The sequence below is a fragment of the Vombatus ursinus genome, unplaced genomic scaffold (genome assembly GCF_900497805.2).
Source record: "Vombatus ursinus unplaced genomic scaffold, bare-nosed wombat genome assembly UNPS02014847.1, whole genome shotgun sequence".
Classification (NCBI taxonomy): domain Eukaryota; kingdom Metazoa; phylum Chordata; class Mammalia; order Diprotodontia; family Vombatidae; genus Vombatus; species Vombatus ursinus.
Window position 1 is genome coordinate 11484132 of NW_020954625.1, and position 24107 is coordinate 11508238.

Genomic DNA, 24107 nt, shown 5'->3' on the forward strand with positions numbered 1-24107 from the left:
AGTTAGCATGTGTCTTCGCAAAAATTACAACATTTTACACTGTCCATAGGGATTTGATGGAGTTAGGAAAATAATTAGATGACAGCAATAAGTCATTTTCTTTAAATCTCAGTAAGTGATATTGATTAAAGTCATACTAACTCAGAACTCTGGAAAATAATTTATCTTTGGAAGAATTTTTTGTTGGACTCAGCTCGTGCCATGGATGTACTACATCGGCCCCATGCTTTACCTTAGCTGGACTAACTCCTGGCACATTACCTGGTTTGGTGAAAAGGTTGGTACCAAGCCACCGGGACAGGTGATAGCCATCTCCGTGGCTGTTTCCTTATCAGTTTCACTGGTCATTTGAAATAATGTTTAACTTTGTCGACTGATGTTTGTAACAGCCCCCCAAAGCCACTTCACTGACCTTTGCTCACCTGGGGGAGTGGGAGGAGGAATGATTGGAGCAGTGAGTGGAAACAGCAATGGATCTGAAGTCAGTGGAGCCTAGGCTTGGGTCCTGGCTCCTTTACTTACATGTGACTTTGGGTTGCTCACTGTGTCTCTCCAGGCCTCAAACTTCTCATCTATAAAATAAAGTGTTGGACTGGATTCTCTCTCAGTTTCCTTTCAGCTCTAAATTCTATGACAATAGTGTACGTGAACTTATTCATGACCCCAAATTAAATGCTGAAAATGAGGGGAATGTCAAAAGGGAGATGCTGAGACAGCATAAGGAAAGTAGAAGGCACACATGTTACCTTGGTGTTATAAGCATTGTCATTTAGGTATGCCTCTCACTTTATATTTTATCATCACTATGTTTTGGGAACTCACAGACATAGGAGAAATGCATCTAAAACATTCAAGAACCTAGCATTCGTGTTTAGGGGACATTTTGGATCCCTTTTATGTGCTTCCCAAGATAAACTGTAATTAAATAGCCATGTTTGAAAATAAAGTAGAAATTATGTTGTCTTCTAGATAAAGAGCTCTATGCTTGGATGAAATGTGTCAAGGGACAACCTCATGACCACAAACACTTGATGCCGACTCAGATCATACCAGGCTCTGGTAAGGAAAAAATATCCACTGGTTAAAACTGTAATCAGCTCTTTTAGTCACATGTTAATTACCCTGTATTTAGTGGCAGAATAGAATGGAGAGTTCAATGTAGTAAATATTTATTAAGTGCCTACTATGTGCAAAGGACCAGTGGAGATAACAGGTTTAGATAAGGTACAGTTAAAGTCTGTCAGAAAGATAAGACTCAGGTGTAAGTAATCCTGACATATAGTCAGTGCCTAAGAAAGATGAAAATAAGGGTTTTGTGAGGTTCAGGGAGTGGGTATTCACTTCCAACTAGAAGGATCACAGAAAGCTTCCTTTGATCCAGGTCATAGCCATTTATTATTCCTTAAGGTAGATCTGGAGCTGAGCTTTAGAAAGAAAGACTAGGCAAGGGGCTGGCCAGAAAAGCATCAGGGTGCTGAGAAATCCAGTTTACCTGGAGCAAAGAGAACATGGTGTAGACTGCTGAGGAACTCAGAAGGCATCAGACTTAAGTGCAAGTTACAGGAGTTTGGACTTAGAGAAAACAGGACTGGGTGATAAGAGCAGATGTTGGTGGAAAAGGAAAATGTGTTTGAAAGGAGTATCTGGGCTAGGTTAGAGAGACAAAAGCAAAGCATGAAGACCATTGTAGAGCTCTGGGGACCCCGGGGCCGGGGGCGGGGGGGGTGGAGGATGGGAGGGCTGAGGTGGGAGGGTGAGGAGGGTGGTGCTTCAGACTTGAGAAGTCAGGAAAAAGGAAGAGGCAAAGACATCAGCCAAGTTCTGAACATGGAGTGCAGAGTAAAGTGTTGTAACAGGGACAGAAGGAAAAGCCACTTGGGAGGCATCTGGGAGAGGACACTGTCAAGGCTGGAGAGAGTGCATTAAGACCGTGTTACCATTTGCGATGTCTTTCCCCTCTCCCATTGCGCAGCAGGAGAGACCTAATGCAAAAAGACAAAGGGGCCCAGATCTAAATGTAAAGAGTAGTTTTTAGAGTAGCTCTTAAAGTCCTAAGAATAGGTAATAATTCTTTTCTTTTGTGACTGCTTTGTTTTGAAGTTTTGACAGATCTTCTCGATGCGATGCACAATCTTAGAGAAAAATTCGATATTCGGTCTGATTGCGTTTGTACTGACAAGCAAAATGTACAAGTTGAGACAATTGCGGCAATGAATGGAGTGCCTCAGGTGAGCCAAATGTCTTTAATTATTAAAATTCGTTATTTAGATGAATCAGCTCTCATAGTTTCAATCCCATATTTATGACAGTGCTTTGTTGATTTGTGAGGCATTTTTCTAAATTATTAGGTAAGAAAATGTAGCCACTAATGTTTAACTTGTTTATAGAATTTGAGATGATATATTTTTAAAATTAATTATTCTGCCCTATAGGTTTTGCAAAATGTTCATGATGACAATAACACAGTTTCTCTGTGCATGCCTGAGTCTCAGCAGCAGAATTCCCCTCAAAAGTCTGAGACTAATGGTAATACCAGCCCCAGGAGTGATGTAAGCACAGACAGCAAGTTAACTCCTCCGGAATCCCAGTCCCCGCTACACTGGCTAGCAGATCTTGCTGAACAAAAAGCCAGAGAAGAAAAGAAAGGTAATTACACTTAATTATATTGTGTGTGAAGGAGGGTAGGGCATTTAACATTCATTTTCTAGAGTAATATACATTTGTCTTTTGTTAACATGATGTTTTGAATGTCAATATATTTCCTACTCAATATTTCCTACTCACTTAGGTTATAGATGCTTTCCTCTGGTGGCATTAATAGTGGTTCAAGACTCATTTGTAATTGCGTGTGCCTGAAGGACTACCAGTGGATCACATCTGTGACCTCCCCCTCCCACACTCACACACACACACACACACACACACACACACACACACACACACACACATCACAGCCATTTAGTGGTAGCCCCTTTGATCACAAACTCAAACTGAGTCTGAGATGTTGGCCAGTCTTTTCATGTTCAGACTGTTGGCATCCCTTCTGGGGTATTTTCAGGGGAATAAAAACCCTAGTGCTAACACCACATTACCCCCACCATGAAATGAGGGGCACCAGTTTTAGTGATACTTGCACATGATGTTGTAATTATATTAAAAAGCTTGCAAAATATTTGGATTTCAGAAAACACGGAATGTCCCCTTGGAAAACATATAAAAGAAGAAAGTGATCAAGATATTCCTGATTCTCCAGACTGCAAAACTCCCCCTGCTGTGTCCCAGAACAATGAACAAGGGTCCACCTTACGGGACTTGCTGACTACAACGGCAGGCAAGCTGCGTGTCGGCTCTACGGATGCAGGCATTGCCTTTGCGCCGGTATATTCTACAGGAGCCCCAGTGAGTTGGTTGCTAGATGACTTAGCATTTTTCAAGGCCTTCAGAATTGAATTGAGTTTTGCCAGCTGAACTACACTCACAGCGTTTCTGTAAAGGCCATTCCTATTTTGTGTTGTGCATCACATCTTGTTTTAACTTGAGAACACTTAAAACTGCATTTTGTAGAACCTTCCAGTTAGTGAAGTATCAGAAGTTCCTTTTTAATTATGTGCCCAAAAAAGGATGCAGTTAGAGACTGCTTATAATTATCTAATTGCCATTGAGCACTAATTGTTCTAAATATATTTTAAAATATCTTTTCTTCTTTCAAGAATAACATTTTAAAGAAAATGCTTTGATGTACATTGTATTTTGTTTTTATTTTTTAATCTACAGAGTGGCCAAAGTGAAAGGACTGTGCCAAACATTCTTGATGACATCATTGCTTCGGTTGTTGAAAACAAGATTCCACCACATAAAGCCTCCAAGATAGAAGAAGAAGAAGACGACGACGATGAAGAAGTAGAAATCATAAAAGTAATAGAAGGAAGAGGAAAAGGAGGAGTAGGAGGAGGAGACCGAGATCGAGATCCCGAAGATGGCCAGCCAGCTGCTATGGACGAGAGTGATCAACTATCAGAGGGTGTGCCACACTCGTGGATGTGTGAGAAACACGTCTTGTGGCTTCAAGATCACAAGAATCTTGATAATTGGAAGCTTTTCAAACAGTGCTGGAAACAAGGACAGGTAAGTGTTTTTAGCAAGGCAAATACTTGCCCAAAAACTGCTTTGTGAAGGCATGTTGGCCTGTATCCGGGTGTCAGGCAGCCTTGACTCATCAACTTACATCTATCAGTCAGAAAGTGTTAGAAGACAGTTACACTTTCTGGTTAGTTACCTGTGACCAGATTTATGTGAATTAGGGTCAGAACATTGATTTATATGATTTCAGTAACAGAATAAGTTTTGACCAGTCAGTGAATAGATTTTGTATAGTTGTAGCATCTGAGGCAACATGATAAAGTAGAAAGAGGACGTGACCTGGGCTCAGAGAATGAGGGTTCTGCTCATTAGCACCTTCATGACTGAGCAGTTCATCCGCCTCTGGCATGCTCTTGTTGGTAAAGTAGCCTCAGCCCACTTCCAGCTCTCGATCTATGATTCTCCTTGTTCCCTAAGCCAGATGTTTTCTTATAATCCAGCTCCACACCTCCTGTGTCTGACTCCTCCAGTTCATTTTCTGCCCAGCTGTTACAGCATTCTTATTTTAAATGCAGCAGTTTTGACCGTTCCCTCCCTCGGTCAGAAACTGGTTGTGACTTCCCCCATTGCCTACAGGACCTGGCGTAAACTCCTTATTCTGAAGGTCTAGCCCCCCTTTCAAGGCACTACCCACCTTCGTGTATGTTTGACCATAAGACACTTAACATTCTTGGATACCCACTGCACTTTTTTCTCTGCCCGAATATTTTTTCATTGGTTGCCCTGTCTCTGATGCCTTCTTCCAGAATTCTGCATATTAACGCCATACATAGCATGCCAGTGACCAGCTTGTACACCAGCTCTTCCAGAAATCATCTCTCCATTCTCTGCACTTTTATGGTGCTTTGTATCTCTCGTGATATTCCCACCAATGTCTTATGTTATTGTTGTTTGTGTCCATGTCTCCTTATTTCCCCTACTAGATTGTAAATTGTTCTTTAAGGTCAGCTCTCATATCTCCGCTCCTTCCCATGCCCCTGGATGATGGCAGAGAGGCTTGTCTAGCTCAATGAAACTATGAGCTATGCGGTGCAGGGAAGGTCATAGTGAAGAGTTTTGACAAGAGGTAATCCACTAGAGAAGGAAATGGCAAACCACTCCAGTATCTTTGCCAAGAAAACCCATGGCCAGTAATAAAATGATAACAGAGATGACCCTAAATGTGCCTCCAACTCTACCCTAACACCCTAAAATTTGCACCTCCAACTTTATCAAGGAAAGATAAAAAGGTTTTCTTAAATGAGCAATGCAAAGAAATAGAAGAAAACAATAGAATGGGAAAGACAGATGTCTTCAAGAAAATTAGAAACAGTGGGGGGAACATTTCAGAAACGGGCATGATAAACTGTTAGGCACTTACCAGAAGTAGAAGAGGTGGCAGGAACACACAGGAGAACTACACAGGAAAAATCTTAACATCACCAAGAACCACGATGATGTGGTTACTGATCGAGAGCCGGGTATCCTGGAGAATGAAGTCAAGTGGGCCTTAGGAAGCATTGCTGACAGGAAGGTTGGGAGAGGTGACAGAATTTGCACTGAGCTGTTTAAAATCCTGAAAGATGATACTATTAAAGTACTGCACTTCAATATGCTGGCAAATTTGGAAACTTCGATAGTAGCCACAGAAAAAGATCACTTTACATCCTAGTCCTAAAAAGGGCAATGCCAAGGTATGTTCGTGTTACCGAGCAACCGCATTCATTCCACATGCCAGCAAGGTTCTGCTTAAGACTCTGCAGGCTAGGCTTCAGCAATATGCGTACCGAGAATTGCCAGAAGAGTGGACTGGTTTTTGAAGAGGCAGAGGAACTAAAGACCAAATTACCAACATTTGCCGGATTACAGGGAAAGCAAGAGAGTTCCAGAAAGCCATCTCCTTCTGCTTCGTTCACTACAGTAAAGCCTTTGACTGTGTGGATCACAAAATGTGACAAGTCCTCAGAGATGTGGAAGTGCCAGGTCATCTTACCTGTCTCCTGAGCAGCCTGTAATGTGGTTCAAAAAGCGAGTTAGACCCAAACAAATGAACTTAAACCGTTGGTTCAAGATTGGAAAAGGAGTATGACAAGACGGTATGTTGTCGCCTTATTTACTTAACTTACATGCACTGTACATCGTGTAAAATGCCAGGCTGAATAAATCAAAAGCTGGAATTAAGGTTGCTAGGAGAAATGTCAGCGCTCTCAGGTATGCAGACAGTACCTCTCTGGTGGCAGAAAGCGAAGAGGAAATTAAGAAGCCCCGTAATGTGGGTGAAAGAGGAGAGTGTAAAAGCTGACTTGAAGTTTATAAGGAAAAACTAAGATGGCAACTGGTCCTACTACTTCCTGACAAATAGAGGGTGAAGAGATGGAAGCAGCATCAGACTTTTAATTCTTGGGCTCAAAGATCACTACAGATGGTAACTGCAGCCATGAAAGTAAAAGACACTTGCTCCTGGAAGGAAAGCTAGGGCATATCTGGACTGCATACTAAAAAACAAGAGACATCACCTTGTGAAAGTTGGACTGTAAGAAAATCCAAAGCACTGCAGAAGCAATGCTTTGGAGTTGTGATGCCAGGGAAGACTTTTGAGTTTCTTGGACAGCAAGGAGATCAAATCAGTCAACATCTAAAGAAATTAATTCAGGCTATTCACTGGAAGGTCAGATGCTGAAGCTTACTTTGGCCACGTAATGAGAAAATGGAATTTGTTGGAAAAGAACCTGATGTTAGGAAAGATTGAAGGCAAAAGGAAAAGGGGATGGCAGAGAATGAGATGGTTAGATAGCATCATGGAAACAATGAAAATGAACTTGGACGGACTCCGAGAGATAGTGGAGGATGGAAGGATCTAGCATGCTATGATCTACGGGGTCAAAAAGAGTCAGACGAAACTGAATGAGTGAACTCCAGCAACAGTTATGTCTCCAGCAGTTTTACGTCACCTCACATACTACCTAGCCTCATGATACTTTACATACAGCAAATTTTCACTAATTTTTTAAAATTAAATCAATAAACTTTTTTAAAATTATTGCATTGTTCAAGCCTTTTAATACTTCATGGAAAACATTGGTTGGACTATTTTGAGAACTCTTTTAAGTACAAATTTTACATGGTTCTGACTAGTTAATTACCTTGCTTTTTTCCCCCCAGGCCTTAATAACTGAAATGAAGTGAAGTTGGGTGGGAGTTAGAGAAGAAAATAACCTGTTTCATAAACTCTTGTTGTATTGTTGTCATTCAGTAGCTGGACCTGATTACCACTTTGTGACAAAATGTCTGTCTTGATTTTTATGTAGATAAGTTATGTTAGCCCTAGGAATGACATTGAGAGGAGAATTTGGGGGGGGCGGAGCCAAGATGGCAGAGTAAAAGCAGTGACTTGCTTGAACTCTCCCCCAAACCCCTCCAAATACCTGTAAAATATGGCTCTAAACAAATTGTAAAGCAACAGAACCCACGAAAAGACAGAGTGAAACAAATTTCCAGCCCAAGACAACCTGGATGGTTGATTGGAAAGGTATATTGTGCCGGGCGGGGAGAGGAGTGCATTTCAGTGTGGGTACGCAGGCAAACCAGACCTCAGAGAACTGAATCACAGGCAGCTGTGACAGTTTCTAGACTTCTGAACCCACAAATGCCAAAGAGAACTTAGAAGGTCAGTAGGAAAAGTCTGTGACCACAGTGAGAGAGAAGCTTGGTCGCAGCCCCAGGACAGCAACTGCTTCCAGAGCTTCCCGGTCCACAGACAGAGGGGGAATTGAGTGACTGATTAGAGGGGGATTGCAGGGATCTCTTTGCTGGCACTGAGGTAGGATTCTCTTGCTTGGCCCATGCTTGGATGTGGGTTGCAGTTCTGGGTGGTGGACCTGGGGCGAGGAAGAGCATTGGCATGGTGGAGCTTGTGGGTGGCGGTGGAGAGGGAATCCTCGTCACAGTTCCAAGACAGAAAAGAGTGCTTGTGGTCACTCATGGATCAGAGCACAGGACAGTAAGGGAGTAAACACCTCGCCCCTAATCATAGCACCTTGGAAGAAATGAAAATGTACAAGTCCCTAGAAGTATCTCTGAAAACAGCTACACAAAACCCCTGAAGCTTGGGACAGTACATTTTCCACACTGGAAGCAGACTCCTACCTTAACAAAGAGTTTAAAAATTGAGTTTTAAACTCAAGTAATTGGTTGGGATCATGAGCAAACAGCACAGAAAAAGTCAAACCATGGAATCTTTCATTGGTGACAAAGAAGATCAAAACATACAACCAGAAGACAACAAAGTCAAAGGTCCTACATGCAAAGCCTCCAAGTAAAATATGAATTGGTCCCAGGCCATGGAAGAGCTCAAAAAAGGATTTTGAGAGGCAAGTAAGAGAAGTAGAGGAAAAACTGGGAAGAGAAATGAGAGTGATGCAAGAAAATCATGAAAAACAAGTCAACAGCTTGCTAAAGGAGACCCAAAAAAATACTGAAGAAAATAACACCTTAAAAAATAACCTAACCCAAATGGCAAAAGAGGTCCAAAAAGCCGATGAGGAGAAGAATGCCCTAAAAAGCAGAATTGGCCAAATGGAAAAGGAAGTCCAAAAGCTCACTGAAGAAAATGCTTTTTTTTTTGGCTAGGCAGTGGGATTAAGTCTCTTGCCCAGGGTCACACAGCTAGTAAGTGTTATGTGTCTGAGGCCAGATTTGAACTCAGGTCCTCTTGACTCCAGGGCTGGTGCTCTATAAGAAAATATTTCTTAAAAATTAGAATGGAACAATTGGAAGCTAGTGACTTTATGAGAAATCAAGATATTGTAAAACAAAACCAAAAAAATGAAAAAATAGAAGACAATGTGAAATATCTCATTGGAAAAACAACTGACCTGGAAAATAGATCCAGGAGAGAGAATTTAAAAATTATTGGACTGTCTGAAAGCCATGATCAAAAAAAGAGCCTAGACATCATCTTTCAAGAATGATCAAGGAAAACTGCCCTGATATTTTAGAACCAGAGGGCAAAATAGAAATTGAAAGAATCCACTGATCACCTCCTGAAAGAGATCCCCAAAGGAAAATTCCTAGGAATATTGTAGCCAAATTCCAGAGTTCCCAGCTCAAGGAGAAAATATTGCAAGCAGCCAGAAAGAAACAATTCAAGTATTAGGGAAACACAATCAGGATGACACAAGATTTAGCAGCTTCTACATTAAAGGATCAGAGGGCTTGAAATATGATATTCCAGAGGACAAAAGAGAAAGGATTACAACCAAGAATCACCTACCCAGCAAAACTGAATATAATCCTTCAGGGGAAAAATGGACATTCAGTCAAATAGAGGACTTTCAAGCATTCTTGATGAAAAGACCAGAGCTGAATAGAAAATTTGACTTTCAAATATAAGACTCAAGAGAAACATGAAGAGGTAAATAGGAAAGAGAAATCATAAGGGACTTATTAAGGTTAAACTGTTTACATTCCTGCACGGAAAGATGATATTTGTAACTCATGAGACCTTTGTCAGCATTAGGGTAGTTGGAGGCAAAAAATTATATGTGTGTATATATAGATAGATAAATAGGGGGCACAGGGTGAGTTGAAGATGAAGGGATGATATCTGAAGAATAAAATTAAAGGGTGAGAGAGGATTATACTGAGAGAAGGTGAAAGGGAGAGGTAGAATGGGGTAAATTATCTCACATAAAATAGACAAGAAAAGGCTTTTATAGTGGAGGGGAAATGGAGACAGTTGAGAGGGAATGAGTGAATCTTATTCTCATTGGATTTGGCTTAAGGAGGGAATAACATAAACACTCAATTGGGTATGGAAATCTGTGTTATCCTACAGGAAAATAGGAGGGGAAGGGGACAAGAAAGCAGGGGTATGATAGAGGGGAGGGCAGATTTGGGGGAAAGGATAATTGGAAGCAAACACTTGTATGGAGGGATAGGGTCAAAAGAGAGAATAGAATAAATGGGGGGCAGGATAGGATGAAGGGAAATATACTTAGTTTTTCACAACAGGACTACAGTGGAAGTGTTTTGCATGACTACACATGTTTAACCTGTATTGAGTTGCTTGCCTTCTGAGTGGGTGAGGAGGGAGGAAGGGAGAAAATTTGGAACCCAAAGTTTTAAAAACAAATATCAAAAAATTGTTTTCACATGCAACTGGGAAATAAAATATCTAGACAGTGAGATATAGAAATCTGTCCTGCCCTACAGGAAAATTGAAGGGAAAGGGGATAAGAGAAGGGGCGAGGAAATAGAAGGGAGGGCACATTAGGGGAAGGGGTCTTCATAATGCACGCCATCTTGGGGTGGAGGGAGGGATAAGATGGGGAGAAGAAAGTTTGGAACTCAAAATCTTGTGGAAGTAAATGTTGAAAACTAAAAATTAATTTAAAAAATTCAGTTAATTCATTTCTAGGATTTAGTCTCTTATTATGTGGTAGCATAGTTAAATGAGGGAATTTTTGTTTTGAGATATCTTTCATGAGCAATAAACTCTAAAGATTTCATATCTTATAGAGAATCACATCTAATTGTTATTGTTCAGTCGTATCTGACTCTTTGTGATCCTGTGTTGGTGTTTTCTTGGCAAAGATAGTAGAGTGGTTTACCATTTCCTTCTCCAGCTCATCTTAGAGATGAGGAAAATGAGACAAACAGGGTTAGGTGACTTGCCCAGAGTCACACAACTAACTACTAAGTAACTGAAGCCAGATTTGAACTCAGGAAGATGAGTCTCTCTGATTCCAGGCCCAGAGCTCTGTGCACTATGGCGCCACCTACTGGCCCAGTCATATCTAAACTGTTTATCTGTTAGCAACACAGTTAACCAGTTTCAGAAACTGAATGTTCAAGTAGATTTAGTCTTTAACTAAAAGTTAGGATGTCCTGTCTTTGTGTGAGTGTTCTCTCCCTCTCTCTCTTCATAGTCTTATTGAGAAGGGGAAAGGTGTGGAGGGGATTATTTTGGCTAATCTCAACGTGGGAAAAAGCTGAACTTTGGTCCAGTGGTTGGTTTTCAGCAAGAGGATACTTCCTGCCACCTGCTTCTCTTGCTTGTTTCCCTTCTTCACAATACCTCCTGTTTATTTTGTATGTACTTCCTTACACAGTTGTCTCTAGCTACAAAATAAAAGCTCTTTGAGGGCCGGGGAATGATTCATTTTTATGTTTGTATCTTCATTAGTTAGCGTAGTCCCTGGCACGTTGGTGCATAATGAATGTTTGTTGCTTAACTAACTGATTGAAGTTGGATATTCCATATTATTCAAGATTTGGCTTTTAGAACCTTTATGTTGTTAGAATAAACCCTTACTCTTGTGGTTATTTATGGAGGTGAGAAGTTTTAATCATTATCCTGTATGTAAAGATAAAGAAAGCAGTGAATGTTTATTAAGTCCCTTCTCTTTACTGAGTGCTCTTCTTAGGTACTAGGGCAGACCCATATCCTTACTTTTAGGTGAGACATAAACATTTTTAGGAAAGGGGAGAAAGGTAAGAAACAGGAGCTATTTTCTCAATTTTAGAGTATCTTTGGTAGATACACTTGGAAAATGCAGGTCAAAAAGTACTGAGCAGTTGTGAGTAAGATTTAGTTATGAATTGTGTATTTCAGCTGATGTCTTAAGTTCTCCTTGGTTCTAAACTTTTTTTTTTTTTTTTCCTAAACAAGCCTGTGGTGGTTTCTGGTGTCCACAAGAAAATGAACATCAGCTTGTGGAAAGCAGAGTCAATTAGTCTTGATTTTGGAGACCACCAGGCAGATCTCCTGAATTGCAAAGACAGCATTATTTCAAATGCCAACGTTAAGGAGTTCTGGGATGGTTTTGAAGACATTTCAAGTATGTGGTTTCTCACTTCTTTGTTATTGTTGTTGTTCTTAAATATAACTTCAAAAGTAAAAAATTGTTCATTAGTGATATTTCTAGAAGGCAGTTAAGCTTTGTGACATATAGATTGAAACAGTGTTGTCTACAAAATGAGGACTTAGGTCTGAGTTCTAATCCTGACTACACCTTTTAGCTATGTCATCTCTTAAGCAAATCATTTAAGTACTTTCTGCCTCAGTTTCTCATTTATCATTTTGAAGTGATATTAAAAACCATTTCTTTAGTCAAATGAAGTAGTGGAAGCAAAATATTTTGGAGAGTAAAAATCACTTTTAAAAATGTATAACATAATTATTCGTAATAAAAGGCTTAAAGAAATCCTCCTGAAGAGAATTTGGGATTTCACACTTTATGGAATCATAAAGGCATAATTCATTGTGTTGTAGCATCATAGAAAATTAGGAATCCTAATACTCAGCGAGCATTTGTGAATTCTTAACTGCACAGTACCATGCAATAATCAGAATAAAACTTTTGAATGAGCACTCTTTTCTGTTTCCTTCTACATTGTTGAAAAAGAAAAAGGCAATTCAGTTTATTTTTGATGATCACTGTATTCTTTACAGAACGGCAAAAAATAAAAAGTGGAGAAACGGTTGTTTTAAAATTGAAAGACTGCCCTTCAGGAGAAGACTTCAAAACCATGATGCCAGCAAGGTATTATGTGAAATGAAGCTTGTTTTTTTGATGGTTAGTGGTAACATTGGGGTTGACTTCCAGGTGGAGGAGATACATCCCTGCTAATCAGGCATTTAGGAAAGAGGCAGCTTGTGGAATGCAAAGGCTCTGCCACGTTGGCCTTGGCTTGGGTTTAGGAGAAGCTCAGCAGAGCTCCTGATCCCTGAAGCCCCCCGCCCGGGAGCAGGCCTTATTTTCCTGTTTCTTCCACTCCCTTGTTGTGCTTTTCTACTGCCGTAATTTGGGGGAGAAGGTGATTAAGAATCCAGTTGATGTGAGTCTGAATCAGAGATCATCCAGGAAAGCTGTCTTGGATCCCTTCTCCTGCTCCCTCTGGGCTTTACCACTTCACTTGCGTGTTACCCTCAGACCCCATCAGAGTTAGGGGAAGAGGTGGAGTTCTTTGCCCCTGGGGCTTGTTGTGGAAGTTGGAAGAGTTAAGATTGAAAGCACTTTGAACAACTTAAATTCCCCAAAAAACTCCAAGTGTTATACTATTCCAGATATGAAGATCTGTTTAGAAGCCTGCCATTACCAGAATATTGTAATCCTGAAGGAAAATTCAATTTGGCCTCCCATTTGCCAGGATTTTTTGTTCGTCCAGACCTAGGACCCAGATTGTGTAGTGCATATGGTGAGTAGCCCTCACTACCAGAAATAGCAGTGGAACTTTTACACAGATACGTGGCTAAATCCTCTGATGGTTTCCCTTTAATGTTACGATGTTATAAATATCTTTGTTACTCTGTGGCCTTTCCAAACGTTTCTTAGCATATCCCCCATTTTGTTGTATTCCTCATTAATTCAGTATGAAAGTTAGAAAACAAGTGCTTCACTTGTGAGTTTTTTCCATACTTAGGAATTTGTTACTTGTATAACCCATTAAGAGAAATGATTTAATGTCATAAATAATATACTATGACCAAATATAATGGAGAAAAAGCCCAGTGTGTGGAGTAAAATAATAAAGAATAAACTATAATAAAATAACTTTTTAAAATTGTCAAATGTTCACAAACTTTGAAAATTTCAACCTTTTGTTTTATGCCATATTCCTTCATGTGCAGGTTGAATTAGTTAGACCCAATGCAAAAATAATTTCGTCACTGTGAACTGGAATTGGGGGATTCTGTATTAATAAATGAGTGGAGGGATGAGAGTTTAATGTATATTCACAAAAATTCAAATCTTATTCCAAACACAGGTGTGGCTGCTGCTAAGGATCACGATATTGGAACAACAAATCTCCACATTGAAGTTTCTGATGTTGTAAACATTCTGGTTTATGTTGGCGTAGCAAAAGGAAATGGAGTGCTCTCAAAATCAGGTACAGAAACCTTCCTTGAAAACAACCCAGGTTGTTATGGCCAATTGTTGAATGACCACCCATGTTATTACCTATTGATAATAGGAAATATTGACACCTATAGCACTTGAAGGTTTAACATATGTTTAAATATGTTTAACATATGTTTAAATACTTTCTCTCATTTGGTCCTGATACCAACAATAGAAGGCAGTGCATTAACCTCATTGTACAGATTAGGATACAAAGTGATTTGCCCCTATTCTCACAGCCAGTCAGTGTCAGGTAGAGGTAGGACTTGAACCCAGGCCTCTCCTACTTCTAAGCCCAGTACTTTTTCCTCTGTACTACACAGACTTTCTGTTTCTTTTCATCCACCAAAACCCAGCTTCTGGAATATCAGTGATGATTGCAGAGAATACTTGTCAGGTAGGGACATCTTCACACTTAAAGGACCATAATCATCAAACGATCAGATGATGTTTGTCCTTTCTTTTAGTTCCTTTTAACGCCACTAGCATTTCCATTGGTCATTTAAGGAACTGAGAAATATAGTAGTCTTTCTAATGAATTCCTCAGATTGGCCCCTTCCCCCATGATTTTTATGTTTCCTGATTTGTTGCTTGAAAGCATGAGTAAAACATTACGTGAAGGATACATAAAGAGACCATGTTTCTCTTGGCAGCCAGGTGGTATTTTTTCTAAATATCGTGATGGGACAGGAAGGAGCTTTGGCTTACGTGTGGAGAGATCTAGGCTTTCATCCTGACTCTGCCTCGGACAGATCGTTTAATCTACTGCAACTTAGGTTGCAGTATGCCCTTCTAACCTTCAATTATGACATCCCACGTTTTTAGTTAACCTGCAGAAATAAGATATCCACAAACTACGTGCCCAGCACAGTGACAGGGCCTGGGGTTACAGGAACAGAACTATCAGTCCCTGCTATCTAAGAGTTGGTCTTCTGTCAGGAGAGACAACATGGGAACTTAGTTGTATATGCCAAATCAGTAAAAGCTTGTCTGGGGCAGGAGGTCCTCAGGAAAGGCTTCGTGGAGGAGGTGCTGCCTGAGCTGAGTCTTAGAAGATGGAGGTAAGTCCTGCGTCTTCAGTAAGTGCAAAAGCATCATGGGCATGACATGTGTGAAGGACCCAAGAGAAGCCTTATTGGCCAGGTGGCCAGGTGCAGGAAGAGGAGTCATGGATGAAGAGGCTGGGGCCAGATCACGGAGGGGTTTAAAAACCAGAGGGGCTTCCATTTTGTTTTAGGGATTCCCAGGGGCCACTGGAATGAATTGAGTAGCTTTGGGAGCTCTGAGGGCAAGTGGTATGGGAAGAGACAAGCCACGGAAACCAGTTAGAAGGTCAGTGCAATGGTCCAGCAAGAGATCACGTATGGAAGGCTGTGCTAAGGTGGTGACTTGATGAGGAGTGAGGAGGGGGTGGGGTGAGAGATGCAGCGGAGGGACGAACAACAACATTTGGCAACTAAATGGATATGTGAGATGAGTGAAAATAAGGAGGTTGGGATGCTACCAGCCTTGTGAATCTGAACAATTGAGAAGGTAATGGCACCCTCAGCAGTAATGGGGAAATTCAGAAGGGGAAAGACTTTAGGAGGAAAGGGCAATGACTTCTGTTTTGGAAAAGCTGACTTTGAAATAACCAGCAGACAAGTTGACGATATGGGACTGGTGCTCATGATGGAGACTGAGACTGGCTATATTAAGTGAGTTATTTGAATAATGAAACCTGTAGTGTTATGAAGCCAAGAGAATCTGGGGAGAAAAGGGGCTTAAACAGAGCCTTGGGCTCCAACCACAGCTACAGGGTGGAATCAGCCAATGAAGGTAACTAAGAGGACCAGGACAGGAGGAGAGGGGGGGCATCCAAGGAGGTCAAAAAGAATGAAGACCAAGAAAAGACCGTCAGAGTGGGCTGTTAAGAGATCGTTGGTCGGTTTGGAGAGCGCAATTCCTATTGGCTGATGGAACTGGAAGCTAGATTGCAAAAAGTTCTGCGAGTGGAGTTGGGGGGGTGGCGGGGGCGGGGCAGTGAAAACAACACAGACAGGCAGCTCGTTCTAGAAGTTTGGCTGGGAGAAGGAGGAAAAATAGGGATGAAGGATTGTGGGGGGATAGTAGGGTCTATTTTGGTGACATTTATGCATGATCATAGGCAACTGAGAAGAAACTAGTCAATCACCAGATATGGCAAGAGGCAGGTGGGGGTATGTGGAGTGAAGGGAATGTATAGGACGGGTTGACCTGTGAGAAGGGCCACGTCATTATTGGAGCTTGGAGTAAAGAAAGATGGGGATGTTCTTGCCTCGTATTTAGAATTTATTCTAATTTGTGTAACAATGTGCAGAATCTTAAACCATACAATAAAAATAACAAGGTTTTTTATTAAAATGCCTACAGTTATAGTTGTAACAAAATATTAATCTTAATGTGGTGGGTAGGTTTGTTCTTAACATAAAGGTTTTCAAAACATAAGGTATCTTTGACAATATTCCCATTTATTTTTTCAGTCACTAAGCAAGATCAATATTCTCTTTTTATAACAGTTATAGTAGCAAACCCCATTTCAAATTAATAGGATGTTGGAAATGTTAATGTGTATTTCTTGGATAAGCCAAAGATTTCTTTATTAACCTTTAGCTTAAGCATTTTTAGTTTTCAAATTCAAACCTTTGTTTCAGTGTATTTTCATAAGACAAGTCCATTACCTGTTCTTACTCAGAGAAAATATATGATGTTATCCACAGCAAGTGAGTTCTTTTCCATTCATATTTAGAAATATCTAAGTCCCTAAAGGAAACAAGAATTGATTTTGTAGTATTAATAAGGTCTTTCCTTCTGTTTCATTTGCAGAACTGGTGTTTATTTAAAAAATTCTATTTTAACTATAATCTACAATTCTTTTTCATATATGTAATCACTTTCTATTTCTGAGTCAGGTATTAGTTTGGGGGCCTTTCAGTGATTTATTTAGAGAGATTTTTGAAAATATCCATCAAGTATGCATTTAGAGGAAGAATTCTCCACATTACTTTCAAAATTGTTCTGATTATCTGAACTTCCTTCTGACCTTGATTCTGTTATTTTCTATGTACTGTTTCTCATTTTACATTCTATGTTTTCAGTTAAGAAGCATTTATTTCCTCTCACCTCTCACACATACCATGATTTTTTTTAAAGGGAGGAAATGAAACCCCTTTAACAGATATATGTAGTCAAGCAAACAAGTTCCCACCTTGACAATGTCCAAAAACATCTCTCTGCATCTTTTAGTTCATATTCCACAGGTCAGGAGTAGGTAGCATGCTTCATCTTCTGTCCTCTGGAATCGTGGTGGGTGGAGCATTGTGTTGATGAGAATTCTTCAAATCTTTCAAAGTTGTTTGTTTTTATTATTGTGTATATATTGTTCTCTTGGTTCTACTCACCTCATTCTGCCTCACTTCATAAAAGCTTTCTCAGATGTCTCTGAGATCATCTTCTTTCTTATGGCACAGTGGTGTTCCTTTACCTTTGTAGACCGTCATTTATTGAACTCTTAACCAGTTGATGGGCACCCTCTTAATTTCAGTTCTTTGCCACCACAAAAAAGAGCTGCTGTAAAAACGTGTACATCTGGCTCCTCTTTGGGGTACAGGCCTAACAGTGGTAGAGCTGGGTCAAAGGACAGGTTGGTACCTTTAGGGGCACAACTCTCGAGGACTTTGCAGAGTTGTGCCCCTCTGCTTTCGCAGAATTCTGCAAAGAATTTCATGGAATGGGTTTGGTTTTTCTGACGTTCCTCCCCCAAGAAGTTGGCCAGTTTACAACAGGTTGAAAAGCGACAGCTCCTTACTATTTCTGAATAGTCTGATTCTCTGTGAAGCATGAGAGTAATCCAAATTATACAAGGGGTTACAGTTTTGAAGTCGTCCTTGTACACCTGCATTTAATCCAGCTCCTTATTAAATTCCGTTATGTTATCTCCCCAATTAGATTGTGAACTCCTTTAGTCGGGCCTTTTTGTGTTCTACTGTAGTGCAAGGCACATAAGAACTGTTAGTTAAGTCTTAGCTGCTTGAAGGAATAGAGGATTGGTGGCCTTGAGGTTTGTAGCTGTCAGTGAAGCCTGCCTCAGAACTCATACTTTTCCTTGTCAGAGTTTCTGGCCCACTGCCAGGGATGACAAAGAATGATTTTCATTCACTCCATCGGGGTTTAATCTAGATTAATTTATCACTTTTAATGTACGAGAGGGAAGAGTTCTGCTGTATTGTTTCCAAGTTGATATTTTAAAAAGAACAGAAGCCAGAGAGCATTAAAAGAGGAGGAGAAGTAGCCTAGGGATGTAACTGAGTCGCTTAAAGGGATTGGTTAAGAAAAGGAGACGGGAGAAAGCGCTTTTGCCTGCAGGCATCAGAAGGCTGTGATGTGGAGGAGGGATTCGACCTGGACTGCTTTGCCCAAGAGGCCGCCGGCACTAGTAGGGACAGGGGGCAGAGGGTGGAAAGGAGCCACATCTGGCTCACTGTAACACCTTGTCCGGCCGAGGCAGGGAAGCCACTTGTCTGTTACGGTAGGCTCCTTGTTCAGCCGTGGCTGGACCATCCTCCCCATCTCCCAGCTCACAACCTGGACCTCCTCATCAGCTCACTCTCTCACCCTTCCTTGCCAGTCCCACGGACACCCCTGCTCTGGAGCAGGCCCTTATCTCCTGGCTCCTGAACCATTGCGGTGGCGTTGGGAGGAAAGGGGGGCGGAGGTCTGCCAGCCTCCAGTCTGCACCCATCCCATTCCATTTCCCCTCTGCCACGGAGACCTCCCCCAGCACAGCTCCAACCCTGTCACCTTCTGTTTTTATTCAGCAGACTCCAGTGGCTCTCTGTCACTTGTGGGATTATCGCCTAGCCCCTTCTTAACCCTCACTGCCCAGCCCCCTTCAGCTGACTGTCCCCCTAGGCTGGAGTTCTCTCCCTCCTTGGTTTCACCTCCTGTCTGCCCTCAGATCCACATCCCCTCAAAGCTCGGGCCTTCCTGCTGAGGTTTTTCTCGGCTCGATCTTGTGGATGGCTTGTTTGTACATAACTGTCAGCGTGTTGTCCTTCCTGTCAGACTGTTTTGGTTTGGTTTGGCTTTTCAGCCACGGGGTGTGTCGCCGTGGTTGTCTTCCTGGTGCTTAGCGAGGGGCCACGAGTAAAACAGGCGCGTGTCCCTTCCAGCCTCGATTCTCTGATAGAGGTTAGCAAGATTCAGAGGCCACAGTTAGAAGGGATTAAAGCCTCTCTACCTCTTCAGAAACACTTCTTCCCCGCAGCCTTGGGGAAATGGGGATCTGGGGTTCACTTTTTTAGGCTTTTAAATGAAGTTTAACTTCATTTCATGTTTTAACTTCTCAGCTTTCTCATCTTTTCAATATTTTTTCATTTCGTTCTCTCATTTTTTAAAACATTTCGTGTTTTAACTTCTCAAGGATCCAAGCCATAGTTTTTCATTAAGTGCAAGCTTCTTGTTGTCAGAAAGCCCTTTCTCCCTTTGTGGGGCGCTCATTTGTCCTCTGTTCCCTGCTGCACGATCTCAGTGATGGCACCAAAGTTCCTCTGATCCAGTGGGAGGTTATTGGGGCTCTTTCCCTCGATCCCTCTCCACCCTACCCCCACCCCCAAGGGATTCCCTGTCAGGGCTTGGACTGGCACTCCTTCTCTATGCTCACAGATGCTCATATCCCTTACAGCGGTTTCAACCACCTGTCTTACAAAGGTAATTGAATTAACTGCAGCTGTTCCTTCAGTCCTTGAAAGGCAAAATAAGAATATTTTACTTTCTCTGTTAAGTGACAGCAAGGAACTTCAGTCTGGCCATTCTCCTTCCTCTCTATCAGCCTCAGGTGGGATCATTTGAAGCTGCTTTTCCTGTGATTTGTCAGTGAGTCACGTTAGGTAGCACCATCCTTTCTCTCATCAAATAAGACTTTTTACACTTAAAAGTTGCCTAAGCAATCTCATGGGATATGAGGAATCCCTTAGAAATGACAGGTGTGGTTTTGCCTATTTAAAGCATCTAATTATCATTGGGGGGAAATGTTGTGTCTTGCCAACATATTTTCTACGTGTAGCCTTTGAAGGTGTGTCCATTTATTAGGCTCATGTTACTTGCAGCTAAAATATTGACACATACCAAACATAGCATTCTTTACTTTCTTTCATGCACAGCACAGATCGTCCGTCATGATAGGTGGATCATATTTTCTGTATTTGGGCAACTTTGCATTTCTATATTTCTACTCTGTTATCTCTCTTTACTTGCAGCAATTCTTAATCTGGGGAATTTTTACACACACACACACACACACACACACACACACACGTGACTATTTCATTATAATTGGTTTCCTTGATTATCCTTTGTATTTTATTTTATGCATTTAAGCACATTCAGAGAAGAGATCCAGTGGCCTCACTTGTCTTGCAGAGCAAGACCGACAGTCCCTGCTGTGGTACCTTCATTTATGCTTTTTCAGGTGTCCTAGTGAATATTCTTTCCAGGATGACTATTTATCTATCACATAGGGAGATTATTTCACTTTTTTTGAAATAAAGATAAAAATATTAAAGACATTTAGTTGTTAAAAATGTCACACAGGTGGCTGTGGGCTGGAGTCAGGAAGACCCAAATTCAAATCTATTCTTTGACACTAGCTGTGTGACCCTGCACAGGTCACTTCACCTGTTTACCTCAGTTTCCTCATCTCCCACATAGGAATAGTACTAACCTTGCAGGGTTGTGAAGGTGAAATGCAATGTTAAGGACTTTGCCAATCTTAAAAACAACATATAAATGCTAGCTGTAATTATTACCTGTTACTGCATTATCTCAGTGTTTAAACAACGTCAAGATTTTTTTGAGGGAAATCGGCTTATAATGCATTTAACATAATGAAAGAGAAGAAAGTAGCCGATATGTGAGTTTGAACTTCCACACAGAGAAGTTTCTCTTGGGCCTCCCACATTTCACATTTTGATACATCAAACAGGGAAACAGCTTACCTCCTCTCTGTAGGGACTCATGCCCTGATGCTGATTACGGCCTTGTCAAGAGGCTATCCCCACCAAACCAGATTCCACCTGGTTTGAATCTGCCATACTAGGTAACAGATGTGCTGCACTCACCCTCAGTTTGAGTCAATTTTGTTCTTTTGTCAGCTGAATTGCATTTTGTTTCCACTTTTCAAATGGATGCATTTCTTCATATATACAGTTGTCTTACAGTTTTGGCTCTGTACAATCAGTGACCCCTTGAGAATGCCTCATGCTTTGGGAAACTGATTTAATCCTGTTCTCAGTTTCCTTTTTTCCAGACTAGGGACTAAACCTGCCCACCCCATCTTGCAAGGTTGTTGTGAGAATCAGATTGGAGAATGGGTCTATCTATGTGCTAAGAATGTGCTGGGAAGAAAAGGCCACCAGCCCAGTCTTCATCTCACATTCTCCCAGCGTAACTCCAGCGTAAGCTGGAATCCTTTGCAGTCAGCTCAAAGATGGGGGCCTCTCCAGGTTTCCCGATGGCTGGTGCCTCCTTCAGAGATGACCTCCCACTTATGCTGGCCCTGTCTTGATGGGGGGGGCTTGCCTGGGCTCTCTCCCAGTAGAGTTGGGTCTCTGAGTGGAGGGACCACATGTTGGCCTTTCTTTGTATTCCCAGCCGTGGGCACATAGCAATTTAAATACACACTAGGTACTTGCTGCCCAATTAGAGAACCTCTTGGGGAAGCTAACGTTACAGAACTTGGAAGTCTTAACCATGCTAAACTCTGGCACAACCACCCCTCCTCGCTCTCTTCACCTTCGGACAGGGCTGGTGACTTGAGTCTGGGATAAAGTATGTTGTTTGACTTACTGTAATCATTTAATGAGAGGTGGCATGAAGAGCTTGAATTTAAGGTCTCCCCAGAGCGAATGAAATCCCAGTGAGAGATTTTTTTTTTTTAGGCAGTTGGGGTTAAGTGACTTGCCCAAGGTCACACAGCTAGTGAGTGTCCAGTGTTTGGTCTGAGGCCGGATTTGAACTCAGGTCCTCCTGACTTCAGGGCCGGTGCTGTGTCCACTGCGCCACCTAGCTGCCCCCAGTGATAGATTTTTAAGGCTTCTTGCCCTAGGTTTCAGAATTTTGGAATAGAAATGAACCATGACTAGAATTTCCCACCTGTGTTGGAGCAAGCAAGTAGAGCATTTTTAAGTACAGTGAAAGGCCATGTTAAGGATCCAGACGTAGTTCCTTTTGGTATTTGTTGTGTGGTGGGTGAAAGATGAAATGACTGAGGAAACAAAGGTTTGATCTTCCAAGCATATAAATTGATTAAGCAATGCATGCCAATTGCCTAACAGTTTGGGACCAGGCCCTCTCCTCAGCTGAAGGCTGGACCCCAAATCCAGGGGGAGATAGCCTTTTAAAAACATTAAAAAAAAACATTTTAGAAACAACTACTCAAATAAGGCCAACTAATGAAAACATTAGGCAATCTGATTTCTAATTGGATGAAAGATTAGGGACTTTGCAGCTTGGGAGGGGGAGAGTGAACAGGTGCAATTCCCTGAATTCAGAAAAAGAGGTGTCCTGCTCTCCCCCACCCCCAGAGTGTCTGCAAACAATCAAAGGAACATAGGAACAGTAACTGATTGATGGTATGGGGCCAGTTTTCATATAAGACATATGAATTGCTCAAGATGTACAATTGTGAGAAAACTTCTTGTACCAGTCTTTGGATGTGACTTGAGTTTCTGGTCAGCATAGCTGAACTCCTTAGTTAAAGGTCTCTAAGCAGCAGGGAGAGGTGGTCCAGCTTCTCCACCACAAAGGGTTAGGTTGAAACAATCAGTAAGGTTTTCTTTTAATTCCCACAGTTGAATAACAAGTTTTCTCATGAGACAGAAATTGGACTAGACCCATAATTGAATAGAAAGGGAACTGAGCTAGCTCCAGAATTGAGTCACAAGATGGAGTCAGTGGGATCACTCATTTCCCACAATTAACCACTTGCTGTCCTAATGCCCTCCGTTCTTTCCATTGTGAAGTCTCCTTTTGGATTCCATGCCCTTTTTCACTCCAAGAATGAATAACCTTGACTTCAGAACTTGAAACATTCTGTCCTCTAATTTTATGATATGGCTAGGTCACCTCAAGTATAAATCAGCATGAAACAGCAGAAGGAGTACTGGGTTTGGTGTCAACCTGGCTCTAATCCGCCCACAGACACATGCTCTTGGTCAGTCAGTCAGCAGGTATTGATTAGGTGCCATCCTAGGCCAGTCAGATGGAATACTTAGAAAGGAAAATGACTGCCCTCAAGAAGCTAACATCTTTTCAGAGGAGACAGTCCATGGACATAGGGTTATATTCCAAACAGGTCATTTTTTAAAATAATATTTTATTTTCCCCCCAAGTACACATAAAAATAATTTCTAACATTTTTTTTGAGTTCCAGATTCTATCCTACCAAGACAATAAGCAGTCTGATATAAGTCATATATGTGCAGTCGTGTAAAACGTTTCCATATTGGTCATTTTGTGGAAGAAAACTTGAACAAAAATAAAGAAAGAAATAGTGTGCTTTGGTCTGTAGTCAGATGCCCTCAGTCTTTTCTCTGGAGGCAGATACCATTTTTTGTTATGAGTCCTTTAGGATTGTCTAGAATAGCTAAGATATTCCCAGTTCTTCATCATACAGTATTACTGTTACTGGGTATACAGTGTTCTTCTGATTCTGCTCACTTCACTTTGTATCAGTTTATGTAAAACTTGGCCAGTTTTTTCTGAGGGCATCCTGCTCACCGTTTCTTATGGCACAATAATATTCCATCACAATCCTATACTACAACTTGTTCAGCCATTCCTCAATTGATGGGCATCCCTTCATTTTCCAATTCTTAGGCACCACAAAAGGAGCTGCTGTAAATATTTTTTTGTACAAATAGCCAATAGGTTCCCCCCTTTTTTTTGGGTTAGAGACCAAACTGAGGTGCTGCAAATATTTTTGTATGTGTATAGGTTCTTTTCCCATTTTTATCTTTTTGGGGTACAGACCTAGTGATGGTAATTGCTGGGTCAAAAGGGTATGTA

General features: G+C 41.3%; 1 protein-coding gene across 2 annotated transcripts in view; it reads left to right on the forward strand.

The window, feature by feature from the left end:
* The window catches only part of JMJD1C (jumonji domain containing 1C), a 188453-nt gene that overhangs the window by 155965 nt on the left and 8381 nt on the right, over positions 1-24107 (forward strand). For both annotated transcript variants that reach the window (XM_027840562.1, XM_027840563.1), the window contains 9 exons: positions 970-1059; positions 2101-2228; positions 2433-2646; positions 3185-3399; positions 3775-4125; positions 11792-11960; positions 12575-12665; positions 13190-13320; positions 13891-14013. In XM_027840562.1, the coding sequence (XP_027696363.1) occupies positions 970-1059; positions 2101-2228; positions 2433-2646; positions 3185-3399; positions 3775-4125; positions 11792-11960; positions 12575-12665; positions 13190-13320; positions 13891-14013 (1512 nt within the window). The remainder of the gene's footprint in view (positions 1-969; positions 1060-2100; positions 2229-2432; positions 2647-3184; positions 3400-3774; positions 4126-11791; positions 11961-12574; positions 12666-13189; positions 13321-13890; positions 14014-24107) is intronic.